The following is a 24,856-nucleotide window of genomic DNA, read 5'->3' as shown; positions in this document are numbered from 1 at the left end:
ATTGTACGTGGTCCCCCAGCCCGTGGTAGAGGTATTAGTGAACAGCACATCATGCCTGGACACTTGTTCTAAGGGCACCCCGGTCTCATATGAAGCAATCCGAGTGGCGTTACCGCGGCTGCAGATGCCATATGCCCCAGGAGCCTCTGAAAGAGTTTCAGTGGGACCGCTGTCCTGCCTTTGAATGAATTCAAGCAGTTCAACACCGACCGGACTTGCTCCTCCGTTAGGCGCGCAGTCTGGTTGACCGAATCCAGCTCCATACCGAGGTAAGAGATTCTCTGTGTAGGACAGAGCTTGCTCTTCTCTCGGTTAACCCGAAGGCCCAACAGGCTGAGGTGACTGAGCACCATGTCCCTGTATTCGCACAACTGCTCCCGAGACTGGGTGAGAAATTTTGAGAATGCGAACGCCCCGTTCTCGGAGTGGAACAATGGCTGCCTCCGTGACCTTCGTGGAGACGTGAGGCGACAGGGACAGCCCAAAGGGCAGGACCTTTGACTGGTATGCCTTCCCCTCGAACGCAAAACGTAGAAACGTTCTGTGTCGAGAGAGAATAGAGACATGAAAGTACGCGTCCTTCAGGTCGATCGCTGTGAACCAATCTTGGGGACGGATGCATTCGAAAATGCGTTTCTGTGTCAACATCCGGAACGGGGGCTTGTGCAGGGCCCGCTTCCAGTCACACAGGTCCAAGACTGGTCATAACCCACCCCCTTTTTGGGTACAATGAAGTAGGGGCTGTAGAACCCTAACTTCATATTGGCTGGAGGAATCAGCTCGATCGCGTCCTTCGCCAGTAGGACCTCGATCCCTGACCGCCAGATCTGAGCATCGCTACTTCGTACGGAGGTGAAGAGGATGCCCTTGTACTTGGTGGCGCCGGTGGGTGAACTAAATCGCATAGCCGAGTCTGGTGGAATGGAAGAGCCCGCGAGACGGTCCGGGGAGCTGAACCAGGCTACTAGCGACCGAAAAGCAGGATCAACGGCACCATAGATGTACCCGGGGTGGGCCAGCGAGGTGGAGTGTCCTGGTCCAACTCGGGAGGCCCGGAGTGATGCGTGAGCACTCCTGGTTTGGGCAGAGTGTGGGTGAGAAGGCCCGGAGGAGTCCCCCGGTCCTCCTCTGGGGGTGGGGGGTGCGATCATAACCTCCCCCTGAGCACCTCCTGTTCTCTCTAGCCTGCCCGTCTCAGGGCCGCTTCCCCTTGCTCTTGACTGCCGTGGTTAGCGGGATCCTGGACGGGTTGGGCGTCTCCCTCGCGTCCGGCACCCTGCTCCTCCAGTGGAGGCTGCTGCTCGGCTCTAGCAGGGTGGAGGCGGACGCAGAGGGGATGCTCTCGGCGACAAGCTGGCAGAGGCGCTGCGATCGATCGATCGAGAGAAAGCAGCAGCTGGTCATCGGCACCTTGGTGCAACGCCTCTGTCTGCTTCTGGGCCACCAAGAACTGCTGGGCAAAGTTCTCGATGGTGTCGTCGAGGAGGCCAGCCCGACAGACAGGCTTTTTCTTACGCATATCTGCCAGGTTAGCCCCCTGTTCCTGGACCACTAGTGTGGACATCGTCTGACCCAGGGAGCGTGTGGGGACAATGTCCTGACATGGTCATGTTCTCATGAGTGAATCCGTACCACCCACGAACAGAGTCTCAGCATGCTTTTGATGCGATAGAGGAGTGGGGGCCCTAGGGGATTTACCCGGCGGGGAATTCCCAATGTAATCCTCAGGCCACCAGCGCTTATCAGCCAAAGTAGCCCTTTTCCAGTAACACCAGAAAATGAACTAGATCTTGGGATAGGTGAAGGGACTCGACCCCATCTGAGGTTTCATAGTCTCGCCCGCGCATCTAGAACGCCGACTGACGCGCACTGGTTGCTGTGACAACCACCGCTGTCAGCCAGCCGCTCGGCGGCACACAGCGCGCTGAACACTCAAGCCTTTTATGAGAAGGGTGAGACGAACAATGCGCCGACGTGACCATGTTCTTCTGCGAGAACATGAATCACCCACGATCGCGATCTCACATGTCTACATGCGAGAGCGATCGTGGCCGTCAATGAGGACAGGAAACAGTTACATTCCAGGAATACACTGTTTGAATGACATCTTGAAAAAGACGCAGGGTCAAACCGTGTTGCTCTTTTAGAATGGAAAAACTGCTCTTTTAGATGTGCTGAAGCACTCAGGCAGATTATACCCGTGCTGCGGGGCGGAGCGTGGAATGTGCGGATCACATGCCAATCTCCGATTGGCTCGTTTTTACATACTCGAAGTAGATAGGTCTCTGAGATCAGATCCCAATTCGTCTGTCTAAGTCCGACGTACGTTGAACGTGACCGACTGAAAGGGAACTAGAGGTTTACAACTAACATTTTATCAATTTATTTCAGTTTTATCAATGGTATATGTATTGGTTACTTCTACTTTTTACAGATTGAAAATGGTTACAAATCTCTGTCTGTCTACATTACTGATTCAGTAAAAGTCACTAAATTCAGGTAAAGCCTACAATATAAACTTTAACTAAAAAGTGCAACTTTAATAAAACAGTATTCAATATTTAATAGTTTAAATATTATTTTAAAACAGTTAATTGTCATTGTGGTTTGTGTGTTGCTCCATAGGCCTGGTAGCATTATAGCAGACTATGAAATTAGTGTAAAAACCAACAGCCCCACCGGTACTAACAGCAATGATTTTAGTTCAGCAAACAAGCAGGTTTCAGGAACTCTCTGGAAGGAAGGAATCCCTGTAGCTTTTAATGCTTTTTCTGAAAGTGGTAAGGGTAGACTGTATCTTAAAACATTTTAAACCATTCTATCCCCCACCCCTTTGGTATTTATTGCTCATAGATTCTTCTGTTGATTTAACAACATACACAGTTAATGATAAGAAAGTTATTTTGAGCTGTATGAATTTTACTTTCAGAACAAAAGAACCTATCCAGCACAGAAAAATTTTATCCCTTGCAAAAGATAGAGCTGAGATGCACTCACCCAGATTCTGTTAAGGGTGAAATGACTTGGAGAGTGAATGACCAAGATCCTACACTAGACATCATTCGATACTTCATTTCACCTAACAGTAGCACTCTCATTGTGAACAATGCTACAGAGCGAGACAATGGTGAGTCACACATAATTTATCTTTATAAATGATACATAAATGGTATGAAATTAGCTGTGGGAAGATTAGATTAATTGAATAGCAGTACTTTTAAACAGTAAACTTATATTATTAAACGTATTATCTTAAGAAAACAATAAACTAGTTATCTTGCAGGTAGATATTATTGTATAACAGAAAGGGACACAATCCCTTACATTCAGTGGCAAACTATCATTCTTGAAGAACGTCCCAATATTGTATTGGGTACAAAGGAAATAAATTTTCAGTGTGTGGACAAACCTATCCTATTGACATGCTGTGAAGCAAAATATGATGTTGAGTGGATCCCAATTCCTTCTGGTGATGAAGTGACACCTCAAGGTTGTATACATAAACAACATAGTTATACACATTTAATGAGTGCAGTTGCAGTAGAAAACTTTTATTTTATGTACTTTACTTTTTATGGAATCAGTGGATGGATGCATCACATTGAAACATAAAATCATGAATGGAAATTGTAAGAATGAAACTTTTACATGCCAACTGAAGGACCCAGTACTTAAAGATTTTGGTTATGGCTGGAAAAGAGTCACAGTTCAGAAAGTGAAAGGAGGTGAACCTTTTAGTTTTGCATCCTTTTATTGGTGTAGCAACACATTCCTTTACCCATGTCACTTGTAGAAAATAACAGATTTTCTCTTTTTCTGCAAATATTTATAACTGCAGAATTTAGCTGTGAAAATGACACACTTGGAGTTGGAAATGAAAATAATTTTGTGACGGGACTCTGTGAAAAAAACTGGCATGGCAGTATAATTTATCAATGTAGATCAGGCAAATGGACACAGATCAAGAGGAACTGTATAGTTCAAGTTATTAGTACCCTGAAAAGAAAAGTTGAGGTAAGTTATTAATCATTTATTTAGTGAATACTGACAAAATAGAAAGCTGTTCATAAAAATATTTATTTTATTAATATTTTGTTTATTATTTAATTTTATTTGATATATAATCCTTTTGATGAGTATATATATATATATATATATTAGGGCCGGGACTTTAACACGTTAATTAAGATTAATTAATTACGGGACTTTAATGCGTTAATTAATTACGCAAAAAAATAAAAAATAATAATTTTAACCACACTTATTTTTGCACCGCGGAACATTTTTCAATGAATGAGTTTTGACGGACCGATTATACTGGAACACCAACTAGCGCTCATGAGTCACGACAACAACAAACCATGAACGAAGAAGCTGATGAGACCGCTTTGCTTGGGCCCGTGGATGGGAAATTTTGTTTTAAAAAAATGAAAGAATGGAAGCGTTGACAAGAGCATGGTTGTGTGCAAGCTATACAACAAGGAATTTGCGTATCACCGCAGCACATATATCAGCCTCAAATATCACAAATATGCTTTTGCTACACTTAATGGCAAACATTGCGCTGGTCTGCTGGACTGAAATAAATAAACAATATTTTGTTGATTAAGCTTATGCATTCAGTCATTATTCAATGGTATACTAAAAATCCATGTGAAAAATTACTTCTCATTGTTCTCAGGTCAAATATTTATATGCAATTAAAATGCGATTAATTTCGATTACTTAATTACAAAGCCTCTAATTAATTAGATTCATTTTTTTAATCGAGTCCCGGCCTAATATATATATATATATATATATATATATATATATATATATATATATATATATATATATATATATATATATATATAGCCATTTTAGTACAATGAATTCATTGTCATGTTCAAGAAATGATTCTATGAAATGATTCAAGCTTTGTGACATGGTGCATTATCCTGCTGAAAGTAGCCATCACAGGATGGGTACATGGTGGTCATAAAGGGATGGACATGGTCAGAAACAATGCTCAGGTAGGGCATTTAAACAATGCCCATTTGGCACTAAGGAGCCTAAAGTGTGCCAAGAAAACATCCCCCACACCATTACACCACCACCAGCCTATACAGTGGTAACAATGCATGATGGATCCATGTTCTCATTCTGTTTAAACAAAATTCTAGCTCTACCATCTGAATGTCTCAACAGAAATCAAGATTCATCAGACCAGTCAACAGTTTTCCAGTCTTCAACTGTCCAATTTTAGTGAGCTCTTGCAAATTGTAGCCTCTTTTTCCCATTTGTAGTGGAGATGAGTGGTACCCGGTGGGGTCTTCTGTGTGTTGAAGCCTCAAGGTTGTGTGTGTTGTGGCTTCACAAATGCTTTGCTGCATCTTGGTGCCACATACCACAGTACACCTTCAGGAGTCTATTGGAGCCCATTCCTCAATGGGTCAGGGCTGTTTTGGCAGAAAAAGGGGGGACCAACACCATATTAAGTCATAATGTTATGCCTTATCAGTATACACTCGCCTAAAGGATTATTAGGAACACCTGTTCAATTTCTCATTAATGCAATTATCTTATAAACCAATCACATGGCAGTTGCTTCATTGCATTTAGGGGTGTGGTCCTGATCAAGACAATCTCCTGAACTCCAAACTGAATGTCAGAATGGGAAAGAAAGGTGATTTAATAAGCAATTTTGAGCGTGGCATGGTTGTTGATGCCAGAAGGGCCGGTCTGAATATTTCACAATATGCTCAGTTACTGGGATTTTCATGCACAACCATTTCCACACTGTAAAAAAAATCTGTAAAAAAAAAACGGAGAATGTACTGGCAGAAAATTATCGGTACATTTTCCGTAATAGTTACAGACATTTCTTTCAACTCTAAAACGGAAAATTCTGTATATTTACAGTACATCTACTGTACTTTTACGGACATTTTTGTCAGTTAAAAAAACAGAAAATTCTGTAGATTTACAGGACAACCTCCATAACATTTACATAGACTTCCGTGAATAATTTAGATTTTGAAAACTGAAATTTCAAAATGTCTGACTGCAGAGCCAAAGAGCCACAGTTTTACCCCAACTACAGTTTTACCACAGCAGTTCTGACCGCGCATTGCGTCCTTATGTCTTCGAGATGCACGTTACAGCACTGGAAGGGAATAAAACTACAATTTTATTTATTTATTTATTGTAAGTGCACTTGTTTGGTTTTATAGTTATTAGTTAATGATCAACTGTAATGGTAAAATAAAGAAATGTTGGTAACACTTTACGGTAAGGGTACATGAATTATCATGAATTCATGAATGAATTCATGCATGACTTAGGCATTACTGCATGCATTAATATCTCATGAATCATCAGGAACTAACAGGAATTCAAAGTCTTCCATTCATGACTTCATGGATGAACAACCCCTTAATTAATACATTAAAGATGCACTATGCAACTTTCCGTCCACTGGAGGGCACCTATTCTAAACAAAGGCATAGTTTGATGACGGCAAGTGTGAGCGCTGGTGGAAAATAGGACTCGGGCAGAAATCATATTCATGGATGCGGTTATTAATGTTACTATAGTATGAAGCAGAGCTGGACCGAGTGTTGTGGAGCTGAGCACGGCCGCTGGAGCAATTATTATACAAACACACGGCTCGCGAGTACCGGGACTTTTATTATGACGGGACGGGACACAGTCGCCGGGCGCGCGCACATCCGCTTTTTCTGGTCATTTTTATAAGGTAAAGCAGCTCTGTTTATCATATTAGATACATTGTAAGTATGTTTAAAATTATGTTATGACGTTACTCTGTGCGTTCGCTCGGTGCTGCTGTAACATGTTCACACTGCCAAGATTAAAGCGCTTCTGCAGAATAAAACCGAGGGTAACGCAGATATGACGCGATTGACAGGCGACTTGCTCAAATGCTATGCTGAAATGTCCCGGTCCTTAGTTAAAATAGAAATTTTCTCACAATTTACAAATAATTGGAAACATTTGGGGTATTGTAAGTACTCAACTGAACAAAATATATAACACTGGCCTAGTAGTTTTTGGTTATTTTACTGCAAAAATACTACATAGTGCACCTTTAATGCGTACCGCAGGCCTAATATAGCCTATATATGCAATAGTTTGTTAAGCCTTTTCTGTAAACTATTTTAAGTATAATAACAGGAATATTGAATCATCATCATGTTGACTGTCATAACGCGATGCCGCAGCAGAGGGAGGGAAGAGTTTACGTGAACGTGAATTTATTGACTTCAATATTCATCTGTACTTCACATTAAACTATGAAAAAGATTACGATAACCGTGTGTAAAGGATTGAACGTTCATGTACATATCCATGTCATTTGACAATGCCATCAATAATAACACATCATCATTGTTTCAAAGGAACATGTCACCACTTTAGTTGAGGGGCCACAAACATCATGAAGTCATGAGAAGCTTATGCTTAGTTAATGATGACTACTGTAATATAATGTCAACAGAATTAATGTGCTATGTGCTGAACCTGTGGACAGTTTTGGGGTCTGACCATTTACCTGCAGGCTACTATGAAGAAGACATGAACACCCTTAACTCAAAGATCATGATTAATAAAAAACTTTAGTTAATCACATTAATTTATATACTGGTCTAGCCTGTGCATAAAGTAACGTTGATTTTTGTATATTCCTTTAATAATTCACAAGTTCACACTTACATTACACAACTAGAGTAAAGCAAATTAATTAGATAATTGTCTGAATGTGCTCCTCTCGATAAATTAAATAAAACATAATTTAAAGTAGTCTTAGTTTTATTTATTTTAATGGGTCCCATTAGCCTGAAAGTCTATGCAATCAGCTAATCTTCATGGTTGGCATTCTAAAATGTTGCAACTACAAGAACAACATTACATCATAGTAGGTAAAATATACACAAATTACATAAATACATTCAAACATACATAAATTCTGGTTTCGAAAGTAGTCTTACATCCATGAATTTGACCAAATTTTAAACATAGAAAACATCATGATCATGTGAAATAAAGCATAATGTATGATGATTTACTCACCTTAGTTAATGTATTAATTAAGGTGTTGTTCATTCATGAAGTCATGAATGAAAGACTTTAAATTCCTGCTAATTCCTAGTGATTCATGAGATAATAATGCATGTAGTAATGCATAAGTCATGCATGAATTAATGCATGAATTCATGATAATTCATGTACCCTTACCGAAATGTTTAAAATGTAAATTAAATTTGTTTCTTGGTTATGTCTCCAACATATTTATAATCTGCTCACACATTTAGCCTATGTAAAAGTATGTTTTATTTGTGTTCAAGTTTATGCATTTACCCCAGGCAGAATTAATCAACTTGAGGAATTAGTTATCTTGACTTTAGACTAATAATTTGTAAGTAATTTATAAGACTTTAATAATTATAGAAACCTTTGAAATGTCTATTCGAAAGTTCGTTTTTTTATACCAGGCATGAATGTTTATTATAGCCTACCAGTCGTAATATTTAATAGGCGTAATATTTACCAGGCATTGTATTTAATTCAGGTAAAGTACATCAGACTACAAATCTACATTTTGAGCTAATCATTCATCATTGTAACACAGCTTGTTTTATTAAGTTAGTACCTATAAATATGATTAAAGTGTGATATTTAAATTACACAAATCAATGAAAGCAGCTCTGAAAGCACGAGCGCTGCAGCTCATCACAAACACTCACTCTCTCTCTCTCACACACACACACGTTACAGCTTATTCTGATGTTTGTTGCGCCTAGCATTGAGAACGTTTTAATGGTGTATTTCGAAGATATTGTCAAGTATATATAAAGTCTCATTAAAGATTTCACACACATAATGACGGTGATCCATGTGCAAAGTTGCAAACCCCATCGTGTTCATGTGTTTGGGGTTGCTCGTATCGCCACAGCTGACGTGCCAAACTGTCGCAAATGAAACTTAAATGTTCAGCGTCGCATCCTAAAGCTCAAAACACAGTTGTCTTCATTTAAAAATAGCGAGACTACATGATATTAGCAGTGCTGATGCTGCTCTCTCTCTCTCTCGCATTGCGGTCTTTGATCTCGACATGAGCTGAAAACGAAAGTTAAAGAAAGACACACATTCGTTGCGTTTTACCATGAAATGAGACTTCCGTGTCTTAATTCAAATCAACACATTATGATTTCTCTCATCCACCTGCAATTTTTGGGATGTTTACCCACCTGAACCGTGGATATAACTGCAATCTAAGCATACTCCGAGTCTTTACACAAAAAAAATGTATTTCTGTAACATCCGTATCTAGATAAATGGGCTAAACGAAGCGCCGAGGCAGGTGATTTGGATTTTTTTAATTCGATTAACTCAAGTTATTCGATGAATAGTTTCAGCTCTAGATGTTAGAAATGAAATGGCTTTTATTGAAGTAAAAAATTCCCTCGAAAAAAATCATATATGTAGAGTATGTAGACTAGGGATCAAAAGATTCCTCAAGTAACTCAAATTGAAAAAATCCTTGAGGCAAAATTATCTGCCTCGACGCTTCGTTTAGTCCATTTAACTACACACGGATGCTGCAGAAATAAAACATTTTTTGTAAGGACTCGGAAAGTGCGCGGATTGCGGTTATATCCACGGTTCGAGTTGGTAAACAGCCCAAAAATTGCAGGTGGATGAGAGTTAAATCATTAATGTGTTGATTTTATAAAGACGTGGAACTATCATTGTTAAGAAGTTTCATCCAATCAGAGCACTGTTTACTAAGTGACGTCAGTCAATGCCTAGCAGTCAGAAAAGACGAACTGAATGCTTCAGTGCAGGAGAATAATACCTCCTTTTTTCCTTCAGTAGTGGGTTTATGTGAGCGAGTTAATGACATGAATGTAAGTTGTTTATTACCTATTATCCTGTGATCATTTCGATGTGTTTAAAAGCAGATTTGTGTACTTTATGGAGTTACCACGAGGTTGTTTGTTTACCAAAGCAGCAGTTCCCGCTAGTGCCTAAGCGCCAAAGTTCACTCGTAATGTGGCATATAACTAATGCCTAAGTACTTTCATAGTGCGAGTATCTGGATGGTGTTTTAGATGGTTATTCATCTATATTTGTATATATATAACGTTATGTGCTGTTTGTTGTATCTGCCGTTACTGCCTGTAATGACACTATAGTGGCATCTCTCATAACTCACTTCACGTGTGTGCCCTAGATGCCATCTTGTGGACTAACTAAGTACTGCAATGACTTTAATAATGTATCCAGTTTATTGCCTATGTGTATGTTACTGATTATGTATATCTAATCTTTATTGTTATTCTTTGATATCTCAGACCACTCACTGTAACCATTCAAACTGAATTATCAGTAAACTCCAACTCTGCTTCAATGTGTTCTTGCCGACACACCAGTGTGGATACAAATTCACCTCTTCCAGTATAAGTACAGTCTTTAAAGTGATCCCATGGTGTTGAGACTTGTATGGCTTAATATAACATAAATGATGTCTCTTACTGAATTATGTGGTAGAAAACCCGTGAAAGATCTACGTTATTTAAAAAATCTATTTTATATTTGGACCATGGGCGGCGCCATTTTGTTTGCGTTCTAGGTTGATGACGTAGAGTGGTTGAACTCCTCAATCAGCTGGTGTTACCTGTAGCTATTTTTACCACAACGCAACTCGAAAATTGTTTCAGAGTTAAACAAAACCAATGTATTGCTTTGTAATTGTACTTAAAACACACTCAAACATACATGTGCACACAAACTCACCTACACAAGTCACAAACAGATCGGCGGGCGCGCACACACACCTGACAGACTGCTCTGTCTCAATCGAGATTTTGGGCTGCTCAGTCTCCACGACAGGGGCTGAATCTGAAATCGACCCCCTATACCATGAAATAGGGCATTATTTGAAGGGACGGCCATTTGTAGTGTTGTCCGACACCAGTGGACATGTTCGAGTGCAGTCATTCAGTCTCACGTTGCACCGCAATAACGAGTGTACAGCCGATTTACAAACAGCTGTCTGGTTGTGGAAGAACACAGTCGCTGCATAAGCTTCCGTCTGTGCGCACCAATAACAGCGGGGCGTGTGATAGCCTACTGAACTAAATCCTATTTTAGCACTGGAATAGTTTTATATCTGTTAAATGTGTAAACTAGTTTTGAACTACTAAAGTGAGACACACACCCGTTAACAATTAAACGCAACATAGCTCAATGCAGTAGCACGCTTCGGTAATGTTAGTTGACGTTAAGCTAACAGCTGTAAACCACATGCTCAATCCAGTGAATATAAAAACATTTCATAAATCGTGCGATAAAAGCCCTAACTGTCAAATACCCACAACTTATTGTAATGTTAGTTCATTTTCCACAGCTGCTTAACATTGTTACAACATAAGTTAACATTATGCCTAGCTTGGAACAATACTACATAAAGTTTAAACGACACCAACAACAAATATAATTATAAATAAAATATAATTCAATAAATAAAACAACGAGGGAACAGTAACAAATACATTCAGAGCCTTTTGACAAACACAAGCTAAATTTGAGAATGTAAGTTACAAGACTGTTAATGCGACGGGTCTGACAAACAAGTCAGATAGCACCTAAAATACAATACTAAATTAACTAATGCTTAATCTTAATAATCTAAAACAGGTTATGTGACAAATGTATAAAAATAAAAAAAATACAAAAATACAAATACTTAATGTTTACGACAGAAGCAGGAGGTTTATCCTACTCCGAAATCTGACTGAAACGTGATAGTGATCCGTGCATGTAATGGCAATTAGTGTGTGTAAAGAAATGTGTTTCTCATGCGTTTCCTGCCGACTGAGGTTCTTGCTCCCACAATGCAATGCGCAATTAAAAATACAGAAAAGACCTGTAAAACACAAATACGGAAAATTCCTTCAAATTAATACCGTATATTATACTTTTTTACAGTGTAGGGTTTACAAAGAATGGTGTGAAAAAGGAAAAACAACCACTATGCGGCAGTCCTGTGGGCGAAAATGTTCTATGTGTATGCCATAGTAAAGAGATGCGTTTTAGTCTAGATTTAAACTGACAGAGCGTGTCTGCTTCCCGAACAATGCTAGGAAGAGTGTTCCAGAGTTTAGGTGCTAAATAGGAAAAGGATCGAGTGCCTGCAGTTGATTTAGATATTCTAGGTATTATCAACTGGCCAGAGTTTTGGAACCGCAATAGACGTGATGGAGTATAATGTGTTAAGAGCTTGCTTATGTACTGGGGAGCTAAACCATTTAGTGCTTTGTAAGTAATAAGCACGATTTTAAAATATATGCAATGTTTAATAGGGAGCCAGTGCGGTGTTGACAGAACTGGGCTAATACGATCATACTTCCTGGTTATAGTAAGAACTGCTGCGTTTTGGATTAGTTGGAGTTTGTTTATTAAGGAAGCAGGGCAACCACCCAGTAGAGCATTACAATAATCTAGCCTTAAGCTCATGAATGCATGTACTAACTGTTCAGCATTTTGCATCAAAAGCATGTGCCGTAGTTTAGATGTATTTTTAAGATGGTAGAAGGCAGTTTTACAGATAGAAACATGGCTTTTAAATGAAAGATTGACAACACGTACAACCTTGAGGCTGGATGGGCTACAACAGCAGAAGACCCCACCGGGTACCACTTATCTCCACTACAAATAAGAAAAAGAGGCTACAATTTGCACAAGCTCACCAAAATTGGACAGTTGAAGATTGGAAAAATGTTGCCTGGTCTGATGAGTCTCAATTTCTGTTGAGACATTCAGATGGTGGAGTCAGAATTTGGCATAAACAGATTTAGAACATGGATCCATCATGCCTTGTTACCATTGTGCAGGCTGCTGGTGGTGGTGGTGTAATGGTGTGGGGATGTTTTCTTGGCATACTTTAGGCCCCTTAGTGCCAATTGGGTATCAATGCCACGGCCTACCTGAGCATTGTTTCTGACCATGTCCAACCCTTTATGACCACCATGATCCCATCCTCTGATGGCTACTTCCAGCAGGATAATACACCATGTCACAAAGCTTGAATCATTTGAAATTGGTTTCCTGAACATGACAATGAGTTTACTGTACTAAAATGGCCCCCACAGTCACCAGATCTCAATCCAATAGAGCATCTTTGGGATGTGGTGGAACGGGAGCTTCGTGCCCTGGATGTGCATCCCACAAATTTCAATCAACTGCAAGATGCTATCCTATCAATATGGGCTAACATTTCTAAAGAATGCTTTCAGCACCTTGTTGAATCAATGCCACGTAGAATCATGGCAGTTCTGAAGGCGAAAGGGGGTCAAACACAGTATTAATATGGTGTTCCTAATCATCCTTTATATGAGGGTGTATATATATATATATATATATATATATATATATATATATATATATATATATATATATATATATGTGTGTGTGTGTGTGTGTGTGTGTGTGTGTGTGTGTGTGTGTGTGTGTGTGTGTGTGTGTGTGTGTGTGTTTTAATTTAGGTCTTGATTGTGGAGCAGATACCAGAGTTTGTGGCTCAGCTCAGTAATGCTACATTACAATATAATCAGGAGATAACACAGTCTCCTCTGACTGTCCAAACAATAGTTGGGATACTCGTAAACATTGCTAGTCTCTCACAAATCATTATTATTAATGAGCATGTAATGAAGGTATGTATATTTATAGTATTGTGCAAATTCTATGTGTTCTAGCGTATGCTTGTTGTAGCCTCTGAATATAATACTTATAGCCTATAACTTGAGCAGTATTTCTTGATAGCAAAAACACAATGCCATTCTTTTCACATTCCAGAAAGTCTGTGCTTTCGTGTATTATATTCAATATCCCATCCTATAAAATACATTTGTTTTTAATAAACATTCTATTTTATTTCCAGGATTTACTTAAAACAGTGGACGTCCTTGTTTCAGATAAAGCTGCTGCATCATGGCAAAGTTTGGCGAAAGAAAACACAGGCATTGCACTTTTGAGCACTATTGAGAATTTAGCAGTCCGTCTCTCAGATGACAATTTTACGATTACTGAAACATCTGTTGAGTTGAATAGAGCTGTAATAAAAAACTCATATATTGGGAAATCAAACCTACCAAACTCAACTACTGAGATTCTGATACTGGAGGTTCCAAAAACGACCTCCTTAACCATTATTATCTTTACGAATCTTGACAAAATCTTACCTAGTCGCGATACTAGTAATAATGACAGTAGGAATTCAGATGTGCGCATCAATGGAGATGTGGTTGTTGTTAAGGTTAATGAAACGCTTAACAACATTTTTTTTACTTTTGACATTACTGACCAGTCTTTGGGAAATGCTCAGTGTGTCTTTTGGAACTTCAATCTTGACACATGGGATTCCACTGGATGTGAAGTAAAGCCCTCAGGGAACGAAAATGGAAAGATCGCATGTGAATGTAACCACACAACCTCTTTTTCAATCCTAATGTCACCATTTTCCAATCCTCACACAGCCTTAGCCTATATAACTTACATTGGTGTTGCTATTTCAATGGCCAGCTTGATTTTGTGCCTCATTATTGAGATCATGTGTAAATCAATAACAAGAAATGACATGTTGTACATGCGACATGTCTCTATAGTAAACATTGCCGTGTCCCTGCTGATCGCAAACATCTGTTTTATCATTGGAGCCGCAGTCGCAGAACAAGAGCAGCCAACATCAGTAGGTCGCTGCAGTCCAGCGGTTTTCTTCATGCACTTTTTTTACCTGGCTCTTTTCTTCTGGATGTTAATTTCAGCGCTGTTGCTCTTTTACCGGACAGTTATGGTCTTGTCCCAAATGTCAAGGGCCAGAATGATGGCCATCGCCTTCATAGTCGGTTATGGTGCACCTTTGCTTATAGCGGTCATTACTGTTGCGTCAACAGCTGGACCACAAAATTATATCACGAAACAATATGCTTGCTGGCTGAACTGGGATGAGTCTAAGGCCCTGCTGGCATTTGTGATTCCATTTCTCACTATTGTAGCCATAAACCTTGTGGTTTTGATTGTGGTTCTGTGTAAGATGTTGAGGAGAGGAGTTGGTGCTACAACTCAACCAGATGAGAAACATGCCCTGGTGGTCATTGCCCGATGTGTGGCCATATTGACTCCTATCTTTGGACTAACATGGGGATTTGGAATTGGAACCATGGTGTCCCGTGAAATAGGCATTCATGTGGTGTTTGCACTCCTCAATTCACTGCAGGTATCGATTTCTGTCTTTCTATTTTGATTTAATATTAAAGTTATATTGAGCTTTTTTTATGCAAACTTCAAAGCAATAATTGTAATTAGTGATCGACCGTTATATCGGATTCCCGATATTTAAGCATTTTCCCATAATCGGGTATCGTTTTTGTAATATCGGATTTCCCGATAAATGGTGCCATCTTGTGTTCAAAGGTTAAATAACCTGCATCCCTTAATTAATAAACGTTGTTTAACAAAACAGTTAGGCCCAATTGATATAACCACAAATAAGATGTTATGAGATGATGATATGTATGTAGTTTAAATTTGGCGCTAAGTAGAGACGAACTCACTGACGGAGTCAGTCAGGTAATCCGTCATGTCACAATAAAGACATAACTTCACATGAACGACATAAAACAGCCATGAATGAGAGCATGTCGGAAATAAAAGCGCCAAACACGTTAACGCAAATTCATTTTAACGGCATTAAATTTATTAACTCGCGTTAACGCAGCGCGCATTTTCTGTTTGATCCGTGGCATAGCCCATAGTTGGAAAAGTGAGAGCAGTCAGACGCAAAGAATGCAGCAGCAAACATTAATAGGAAAAGAAAAGGGTTGACATTAACATTAATATTCTAAACCAAAAGTGCAGTTATTGCCTACATAAGATACCACATTTTCTGTTTAACTTTTATTAGACTCCAGAAAGAAAAGTGTGTTTTTTCACTGAGCACATTCTCTGCTGTCTGAGCGCGATGCACTGCAGCTCACTCTCTCATGTCTGAGGTAAATCCTCACCACTTACAGTACACGTGTTTTATTGAACTAAATACATTACAGTCGGCTAAAACGAATGCGCAGGTTACTTTCCTGAATAAGTGCTCCCGAGTCCATGTTCTTCACACTGTTCACGTCAATCGCGGCCCAGTTCGGCGCGCACACGCAATATACCGGCAGTTCAATAGAGGAAATGCACGTGACGTCATCGTCAGCTGGAGTGACTGTGATTACGCCCCGCTGAGTGGCAGAAAGACTGAGAGGAAGCATTGGTTTACAGTGCTAATGCAGCGAAAACACACAAAACCAGGCCCTGCACCAGAAGGGGGGTAGGGGGAGACTAGTCCCGCATATTCATCGGTTCTGAGCTTGAGACAGACTTGATAATAGCGTGTAATTTTCTCATTCAAACCACTGCCAACTGCTGCAGCTTCTGCTTTTAGAGTGAAATGCTGCACATAACTGCTTGTTTAGGATATGTAATCCTCTGTAAGAATTCGTAATAATTGCATATTATCAGCGAAAAGGAGCTAGCAAAAGATCCAGTGCATATCTGTATTTGCACTCATCAAATGATTACATTTCCAACGTGTTTTCGTCTTGGTGAGTAATGTAGCCAATCACAGACATGTTTGTAGAATTCTACAACGGAATTGGCCAATCACAGGTGTTCAATTTGGAATCACTGATCGCTCGAGCGTTTGTCCAGGCGCTGAGTTCAGTTAAACACGCGCAGCAATCCTCTGTAAGTTCAGACATTGTGAAAATAAGGGATTCATTGTATACCAACGTCACTGCGGAACTTTGTGAGATTGCGTTTATTGAATGAGTGACAGCTTTTAGTGAATATAAAGTATATTACCACCACTACACGCTTCAAAACACTGACCCATCCACATATACATGCGGGATTCACTTGAAAAATGTGATGAATGACAGTTATAAACATTCTTGTCGAAATGAGGCTCCTAAAAATGTCAGGAAAACACGTTTCCTGGCTGCATATCATTATCGATGGATCACTGAATCTTTGGTAAGTTGTAAGTATCGTTTGCTCTACTCGTGTTTTCCTCCATTAACGTAGCTGCTCTTCTGCCACTCAGCCCCGGCTGAGGCGGCGTGTTACGGCGGGAAAGTGACGTCGATGCATTCCCTCTATAGGGAATGCGGATCTCTTAAAGGGACTGCACTATATTCCTACTCGTGGAATATGGACCTCCTCCAGGTATGGTGTGGTTCTGGTGCGCTCACTGGTACACATTAACAATTTTTCATACGAACTGTGCCCTGCTCTGAATTAAACTGCCAGTGTAAAAACTCCCTTTATATTCTTAAAATGAGAGAAATCACTAATTACTCTTAATTTTTAAGTTAAGGCTTAAGAGACATGAACAATTTCTTAGATAAACATCTACGTATGACCTTTGATACGTCTAATCTTCATGCTGTATTGATTATTATTGAATAAGTATTATATGGTTTCACTAATAATAAATGTACATTTGCATAAAGCATGTATATTTGTCCATACCCATGTTGATTAGAGTATTAAAAACTTAATTTAAACTTAATTTAAGATACATTTACAATTGCTAAAAATGTGCGATTAAATTGCGATTAATCGCGAGGTAACTCAAGTCAATCATGCGATTAATCTTGATTAAATATTTAAATTGATTAAAAAATATTTGACAGCCCTTATATATATATATATATATATATATATATATATATATATATATATATATATATATATTTCAAACTATTTATTGATGTAAATGTCTTTTGTTCTGTATGTAATGGAGTGAAACTGCTAAAATTACAGTGTTTAAAAACAGAAATAACAAAATAAGTAAATATCGGTTCTATATATCGGTAATCTGTAAATAAACATGCAAATAATCGGCATCGGTTATAAATTGTAACGCAATTAAAAAAATTGTGATGCGGTCGATCACTAATTGCAATGATTGTAATGCAAATAATGCACTAATCCTAATCTGTAATTTATTTACAACAGCCTGTTTTAAAACGTCACAAAAATGCAAAATAAGTTATCTACAATATTTTAATGAAATTGAACAGCAGTACAAAGAAGAATTATTTCCCCCCCCCCCCAAAAAAAAAATGTCCTCATATATTTGTAACACTTCTGCAGGGATTCTTTATTTTGGTGTTTGGAACGCTTTTAGACAGTAAGGTATGAATATTTTATTTTAATTTTTTCCAGCTTTTACAATTTGATAAACCATTATGTCAGTCATTGTGTCAAAAACATTTTATTAAATGATCTTCAGGCATGAGAGATGCCTTTAAATGAGGCATTCAGTTCTACTGCAGTGCTTTAACTCATTTTGTCACATATGGTTGCAGATCCGTGAGGCACTGGTAGAAAGGCTGTCAGTAAGTACCTTTACCAGCTCTAACTGTACCAGGGTAAATGACAACAAAAAAATGTGTCTGATCCATGAGTTCTTCCTAATGATAGATATACTCACAGCTGATATCTTTTATCTCTACATTACAGTGTTTATATCCGTCTACACAGCAATCTTCAAGTGGACCAGTTTTCCTTCAAAGGATGCATAGAAGTAAGTTGATAAATTAGTCAATTATTGTAAAAAAAAATAATAATAATAAAATATATATATTTATATATAGTCTTGATATTAATTGTGCGCATATATATTTTAAGTAAAATACAAATATTTTTTTGCAGGAGACCATAACATATCTAGAGCCAATCATTCACTGACATCCAACAGCTCCAGTGACTCAGTTACTTTTTTGAATGCATAATAAACTATTAGCTATACTCTGCTTTATTAACCATGCTTTTCCAAAAGCGCTCCAACAGTGCAAGTGTAAACTGATTGAAGAAATATACAGATTTGATATTTAATTAATGTAACATGTTATAATAATGGTGTGAATGTATTGGTCAACTCTAGAGTCTAGAGATTTGATATCCTTTTGGTGTCATTACATTTATTATGGTGTTTTATTCTGTCTTATTTAAAAATATATTTAAAAAACAATAAAATTGTACATTTAACTGCTTATTGAAATAAAAAAACAATCCTCTTTATTTAACATTTAATTTGTAGTTGTTTTCTCAAGCCTGGCAGCAAGGTTTCAATTGGCCAACTGCTAAAGATTAACCTCATTTGCAGTGACCTCATGTACAAACAACCTATTATGCAAATGAGGGTAATCTTTAGCAGTTGGCCAATTGAAAATTGCACACCTGTGCACATCCTTGCTGTGCCCCCCTTTGTTTCTCCTTTGTTTGCAGTTTTGCAGGGAAGAAAATATATTTTATTGCTTATTTGATATTTTCACTTAAGTTTTGAAGAATTGTGGTTCACAATGTTGATCTGGTTACCGTGAAAACAGTGTCACATGCTGGGCACTCGCTGCTGCATCAGCCATTTAAGGTAAAAATAAAAATGGGTTCAAAAAGCTGACAGAAGTTGATCTATTTCTTTGTTGGAAATGTGTAAATGACCTACGTAATGACCTACATGGTGACATTTTTCACAATTAGGCCTACAACTTTGAACAGAAAATCAAAACAACCTAAACTCACTAGCTGAAAAGCAGCGTGATGTAAAAAAAGCAGACCAGAACTCAACAGTGTGCTTCGAAACAATCCCACACCCATCTCTACGGTGACACCTAGTGGTCACTTGCATGTGTTGATCTGAAATAACCTTCACAAATATCCATGTAAAAAAAATAGTTTTTAACATCTGATGATCTGATTATCCTGTAGCCTCCTCATTGTGAATAAATAGAGTTTTTTGGTCATGAAAAATAAATGTCTGTTAGTCATTGTGTCACCTTAGCTCCGGCCATGTCTTGCCTTTTTGCCTGTTTTCTGTTAACCGTTAATCTACTTTACACTTCAGAACTGCTCTTCGGAATCCTATGGGTGACGTCCCGGACACTATGTCCATATTTTTTTACAGTCTATGGTTTGGCACAATCCACACACACAGCTGTCTAGGAAAACGTACTCGGTTCCCTCCCTAACGAAACAAAAATATATTGCAGTATATTGGAAAATATCATGTAATACATTAGGCAATATATTCACATATATGGGATTTAATATTCATATTCGCCAATATATTGCAATATATGAAAGCGGCAATCATTTGTATATTTTGCAATATATTACAGGAATATATAATATATTGTATAATACCATTAATATATTATTCCATGCATTTACAATATATTATAATATATTTTGAAGTAATATATTGGTAAATATATTTTCATTTCATAAGGGCTATAATGGGAACTCGAGCTGCATCACCGCTCTGGAAACGCCTCTGCGTGATTGGTGTAATCAGTCCGATAGAGATGGAACGTCATAGACCCTGAAACTATAAAGCCTGCAAGCAAAACCCATGCCCTCAGCTTCTGTTGCCTTCAACAAGCGCTCTGTGTTTCATTGTCCAAACTGTGATTTGTGTTGTGTCTGAGTTCCGACTTTATTTTCTCTCACTTCAAACCCTCATTAGTGAGGAGCTCGTGGAGGTATTGAGCAGGGCTGTGGCTAAATTAAATATTGAATGATTGGCTGAATGAACAGGAGCGTGCCTCAGTCCGAAGCAGCTTGATGAGCGCTTTCTGCCAGCCCGTTCTGCTCAGCCTCCATGGTCCGCTTGCCATTTTTTACGGATCTCCACACTGAGGTATCGAGATCGTGGAAACGGCCCATGTCTGTACGAGTTTTCAACCCCTACACAGCAGTTTATAGTAACATCGTGGGGTTGAAAAGACATGGTTATGGTTCGATGCCGAGGGTGGAAGAGACCCTCGCGAGCCATCTCTCTCCCGATTCGAAATCGACCATTAAAGCTCCTGCTTTATCCACTAAGCCCTTAAAAGCTACATCTGCTTTAGTGGGTAAAGCATACTCGACAGCAGGTCAGGCCACCGCATGTCTGCATACTATGGCTATTATGCAGGCATACCAGGCTGACCTGCTGAAGGACCTGGGAGAAAGTGATGAGATCAGGGCTGATGTGGTGCATGTGCTCCGATCCTCTGCAGATTTAGCCCTCCGTGCCACCAAGGAGACGGCCAGATGTGTAGGCTGTTCTATGGCAGCCCTGGTGGCCACGGAGAGACATCTGTGTCTAAATCTGACCGAGATCAAGGAGAAGGATAAGACCTTTCTGCTTGATGCACCGCTGTCTCCTGTGGGCCTGTTCGGTGATGCCATCACTACTTTTACCGACAAGTTCCAGGAGGCGAAAAAGCAGGCAGTGGCGCTGAAGAAGTTTTTGTGAGAGCAGCAGATGCTGAGTGTAAGCTCCTCCCATCCAGCGCAGCAAAAACAGTGCGTCGCCACCCGCACACCCCCACAGAAAGGGTGGGGCAGTGGGCGGCACGCTCAGGCGCAGCCTTCTAGGGATAGGACTAATCTGAGGACAGTCATTACCTCTAAGAAGGCTGCATCAAAGAAGTCCTGATGCCTGTGTACTCAGGACGGTGAGGGTGGTCCCATCCGGGGGCAGGCAGTGTTCACCTTAGTATACGGTGCCCGTCGGCCCTCGGTGCCCTCACAGGGTCATTCCACCAACCCCGCCCGAGTGCCGGGGTGTGCAGGGCTCTCACAGGTCATCTGAGGATGGCTTGTATCCTCTGAGGAGGGGAGTGGCACTGTCGAGTCAGTCGTTCCCTGCCGGTTTGCCATTTCAGGGTGCTGCACTCATGGTGCAGAGTGCATCCGAGGCCAGCCTCAAGAGTATTTGGAGGTGATTTAGGATTTGGTCTCTATGTGGACCCGTCTATCAGAGCATCGCATAGGGACGATTCTCTCATCATTGCGTGTTCTCCTTTGTAGCGAACAGGTTGACTTGCGCCCTGCCGAACTTCTCCCACAGGAGCTCCACCACCTCAGTATGGAGTCTCCATTCCCCGGGCCTCGGCCCCTGCCTCGACAGGATGTTGTATGTATGTTTTTAAAACGTTTAACGGGAAAAACACTAGTTGCATCAATAAGGATGCAATTAAGCAAAGTTTAACACTAATCTAGGATATGTTGTTATGGGTTTTATTTTAAATTCAGTTGCGCCACTTAATTTTAAACAGATTACTTATGCAGTAAAACTGTTATATAGCTGATCAAGCAGCAGACATAGGGTTAACTGACGACTAAAGAATCTGCATTAGTGCAAACCCACCTTTAAAGTGCTATAAATGTACTAAAACAGCGATATTAAAAAATACAATTCAGGTTTTTGATGATGCATACAATATACAGGTGAGTATATGAGCCCAGAATATGAATGTATTGTTTCTGTGTTTCTTTATAATGGGTTTCGATGGGGAAATTGTAGTACCTCTGCAAAATAAGGGAGAAATGAAGAGAGGAAGACTAATGATGGCTTCTCGTCTGTATTTATACTACAAATGAATTGATGCAATTATATGCATCTTACAACTGTGCATTTTACACAATATACATATATGCTCAACACATGTATACCTTTTGCATAGTAATGACTGAATATAAGCATTAACAACGTATTTGCTCATTAAAACATTTTGCATATTCAGTATTTACATTCTAATCAATAATTTCTATATACATAACATTTTCACCAGTATTTAACCTTTATCTAAATAATAATGATGTAAAACTGCATTTAAAATACAATCCATATTCTCATTCTCAACATACTGCTTGGTTTGTTGTCTGAAATATTATACTGAATGACAAAATTCACTTTTGTAATAAATTCACTCAATTGTAAAGCATAACACAAAGTTAACAGACATCACTGCAGATTAAACGACCACATGTATAAATTGAAGATAATTAATGACGCTAAACAATATTATCTCATAGATTCAAATACCATTTCTAGCTTAAACATTGATGTAGCGGGCTTTCGCGCTAATCGCGGATTAATGCTAATCGTGTGTGGTGTTCTAGCTGTTAGGCAGTGCAATACTTACTTAGTCCACTGGGGTTGAAGTAGGTATGAAGAGAAAGTACAAATAGGAGAGAGGAGAAAAAGAAGGATGAGCACGCTGGTGCATGTGTGTGCTTTAATGAGAAATAAATAAAATGTAACCTGTTCATCTGTTGTACCTGGCTTCGTATTAATAACTAGAACATCACAATGTGCTCGAACGCACCGAGCTCACAATTTTTTTTTTTACTAATGTATAAAATAGCAGCAGTAAACATGTAAACTCATTCATATATTAACGTGTTTATACTTAAACTGAAAGTGTGTTTTGTGCATTATACGTTGCTGTTACCTCAAAATAAGGGAGAAATGAAGAGAGGAACACTGATGATGGCTTCTCGTCTGGATTTATACTACAAATGAAGCACACCACCGGCGCGCACCAACAAGCATGACGTCATGACGCAGGTATTCAAAATGAAAATAATTAATTCACTAAATGCACAAAACATACTTTTCTTCTAATAACACAAATAAGAAATTAAATACTGTTTAAGGTATTAGAAAAATAACAATGAAACAATATTAAACTAAATTTGAGAACTTGTTCACTATATCACAAAAACCCCTAGCGAGAAACCTTGTGTTGAAATAACATTCTGCGTTCATCAGCGCTTTCCCGTGCAAAGTGTCCAACATCAATGAGGTGTATATTGAATTTAGTATTTTAATGTCACTGTCTTACTGCATTAATACTGACTACAAATCTGGTAAAAATTAATGGCGGGCAATGGAGGAGAGCTTTGTTTTGCCCCCCAGGTGGGCGTTCCTATAAGCGTGTGACGACACATGAAAACTATGGATTATAGGCGTAATGACATGTACTCCCTCCAGTAGGACACTATTAAGTGCCCAAGACTAGAGACACGTTATTGACACATGGTCATATATTTGTAAATATAAATAGATTTATATGCCTACTGGGCTCAAGAAGGCCAGTAACTACAAGTACAACTACAATAAATTATTTATTTATATATATATATATATATATATATATATATATATATATATATATATATATATATATATATATATATATATATATATATTATATTATTTTTTTTTTTTATTTTTTTTTTATTATTATTTTTTTTTTTTTTTTACGTTGAAGCATATGAAGGCCCCAGATGTCAACTTTTTAATAGCACAGGCTTGCAGAGGCCGTCTTAGTATTTTATACAGCAAGGAGTTGTGCCTGCAGTGCAAAGACTTCCAGGCTGCAGAATCGGGTAAAAGCATACGTGAGGACCAGCCTGCTGATCTACAGATTAACCAATAGAAACCCACTAGACCACACCCAGGAGGAGGCCATGCCTCTGGAGTGGAGTTTGACACCTATGGGGCATTGAAGGTCCATGGTTTCATAAGCTAATGATATTTCGTCCACTAGCCATCTGGCCAGGCTTTGTTTGGTGACCAAAAGTCTAAAGAACTGCTCCGACTGTCTAAAGTGGGAGGAATGCTCAGTATATGCTCTAAGAGCCCTAGGGGGGAGGGGGGTGATTACCTGTGCCTTGTTACATTGTTGAAAGCACTTTGGTTACATAGCCATGTCTCGGTTTGAGGATGACTTTAGAATCGTCTGGACCAAATTCTGTACATGGCACATTCACAGAGAGTATCACCAAAACACTTAACTGATGCCAGTGCTAACAGCAGAGCAGTTTACAGTAAAAACAGTACTGGGCGAGGAGGGCAAGTAGGAGGGGGGGTAGGGTTAAGCCTCCTGGCTCTTTTTAGGAATTTTATTACCATTTCATGTCTGCCTACTGATTGGCCAGCTATCGGTGCATGATAAGCAGTGATATA

The 24,856-nt window shown here is 39.1% G+C and overlaps 1 protein-coding gene across 1 annotated transcript; it reads left to right on the top strand.

Annotated features, from left to right (window-relative positions):
* Positions 1-1,616: 1,616 nt before the first annotated feature.
* LOC137041042 (adhesion G-protein coupled receptor F1-like) lies at positions 1,617-18,252 on the top strand. Its single transcript, XM_067416967.1, has 7 exons — positions 1,617-1,628; positions 2,435-2,499; positions 2,659-2,780; positions 3,839-4,014; positions 13,548-13,718; positions 13,946-15,280; positions 18,205-18,252. Exons 1-7 carry the CDS (start codon positions 1,617-1,619, stop codon positions 18,250-18,252), a joined length of 1,929 nt encoding a protein of 642 aa, XP_067273068.1.
* Positions 18,253-24,856: the final 6,604 nt, after the last annotated feature.

Source organism: Pseudorasbora parva, chromosome 15 (assembly GCF_024679245.1).
Source record: "Pseudorasbora parva isolate DD20220531a chromosome 15, ASM2467924v1, whole genome shotgun sequence".
Classification (NCBI taxonomy): Eukaryota; Metazoa; Chordata; class Actinopteri; order Cypriniformes; family Gobionidae; genus Pseudorasbora; species Pseudorasbora parva.
Note: the sequence above shows the minus strand (reverse complement) of the source record. Positions and strands in the feature narration are given on the sequence as shown.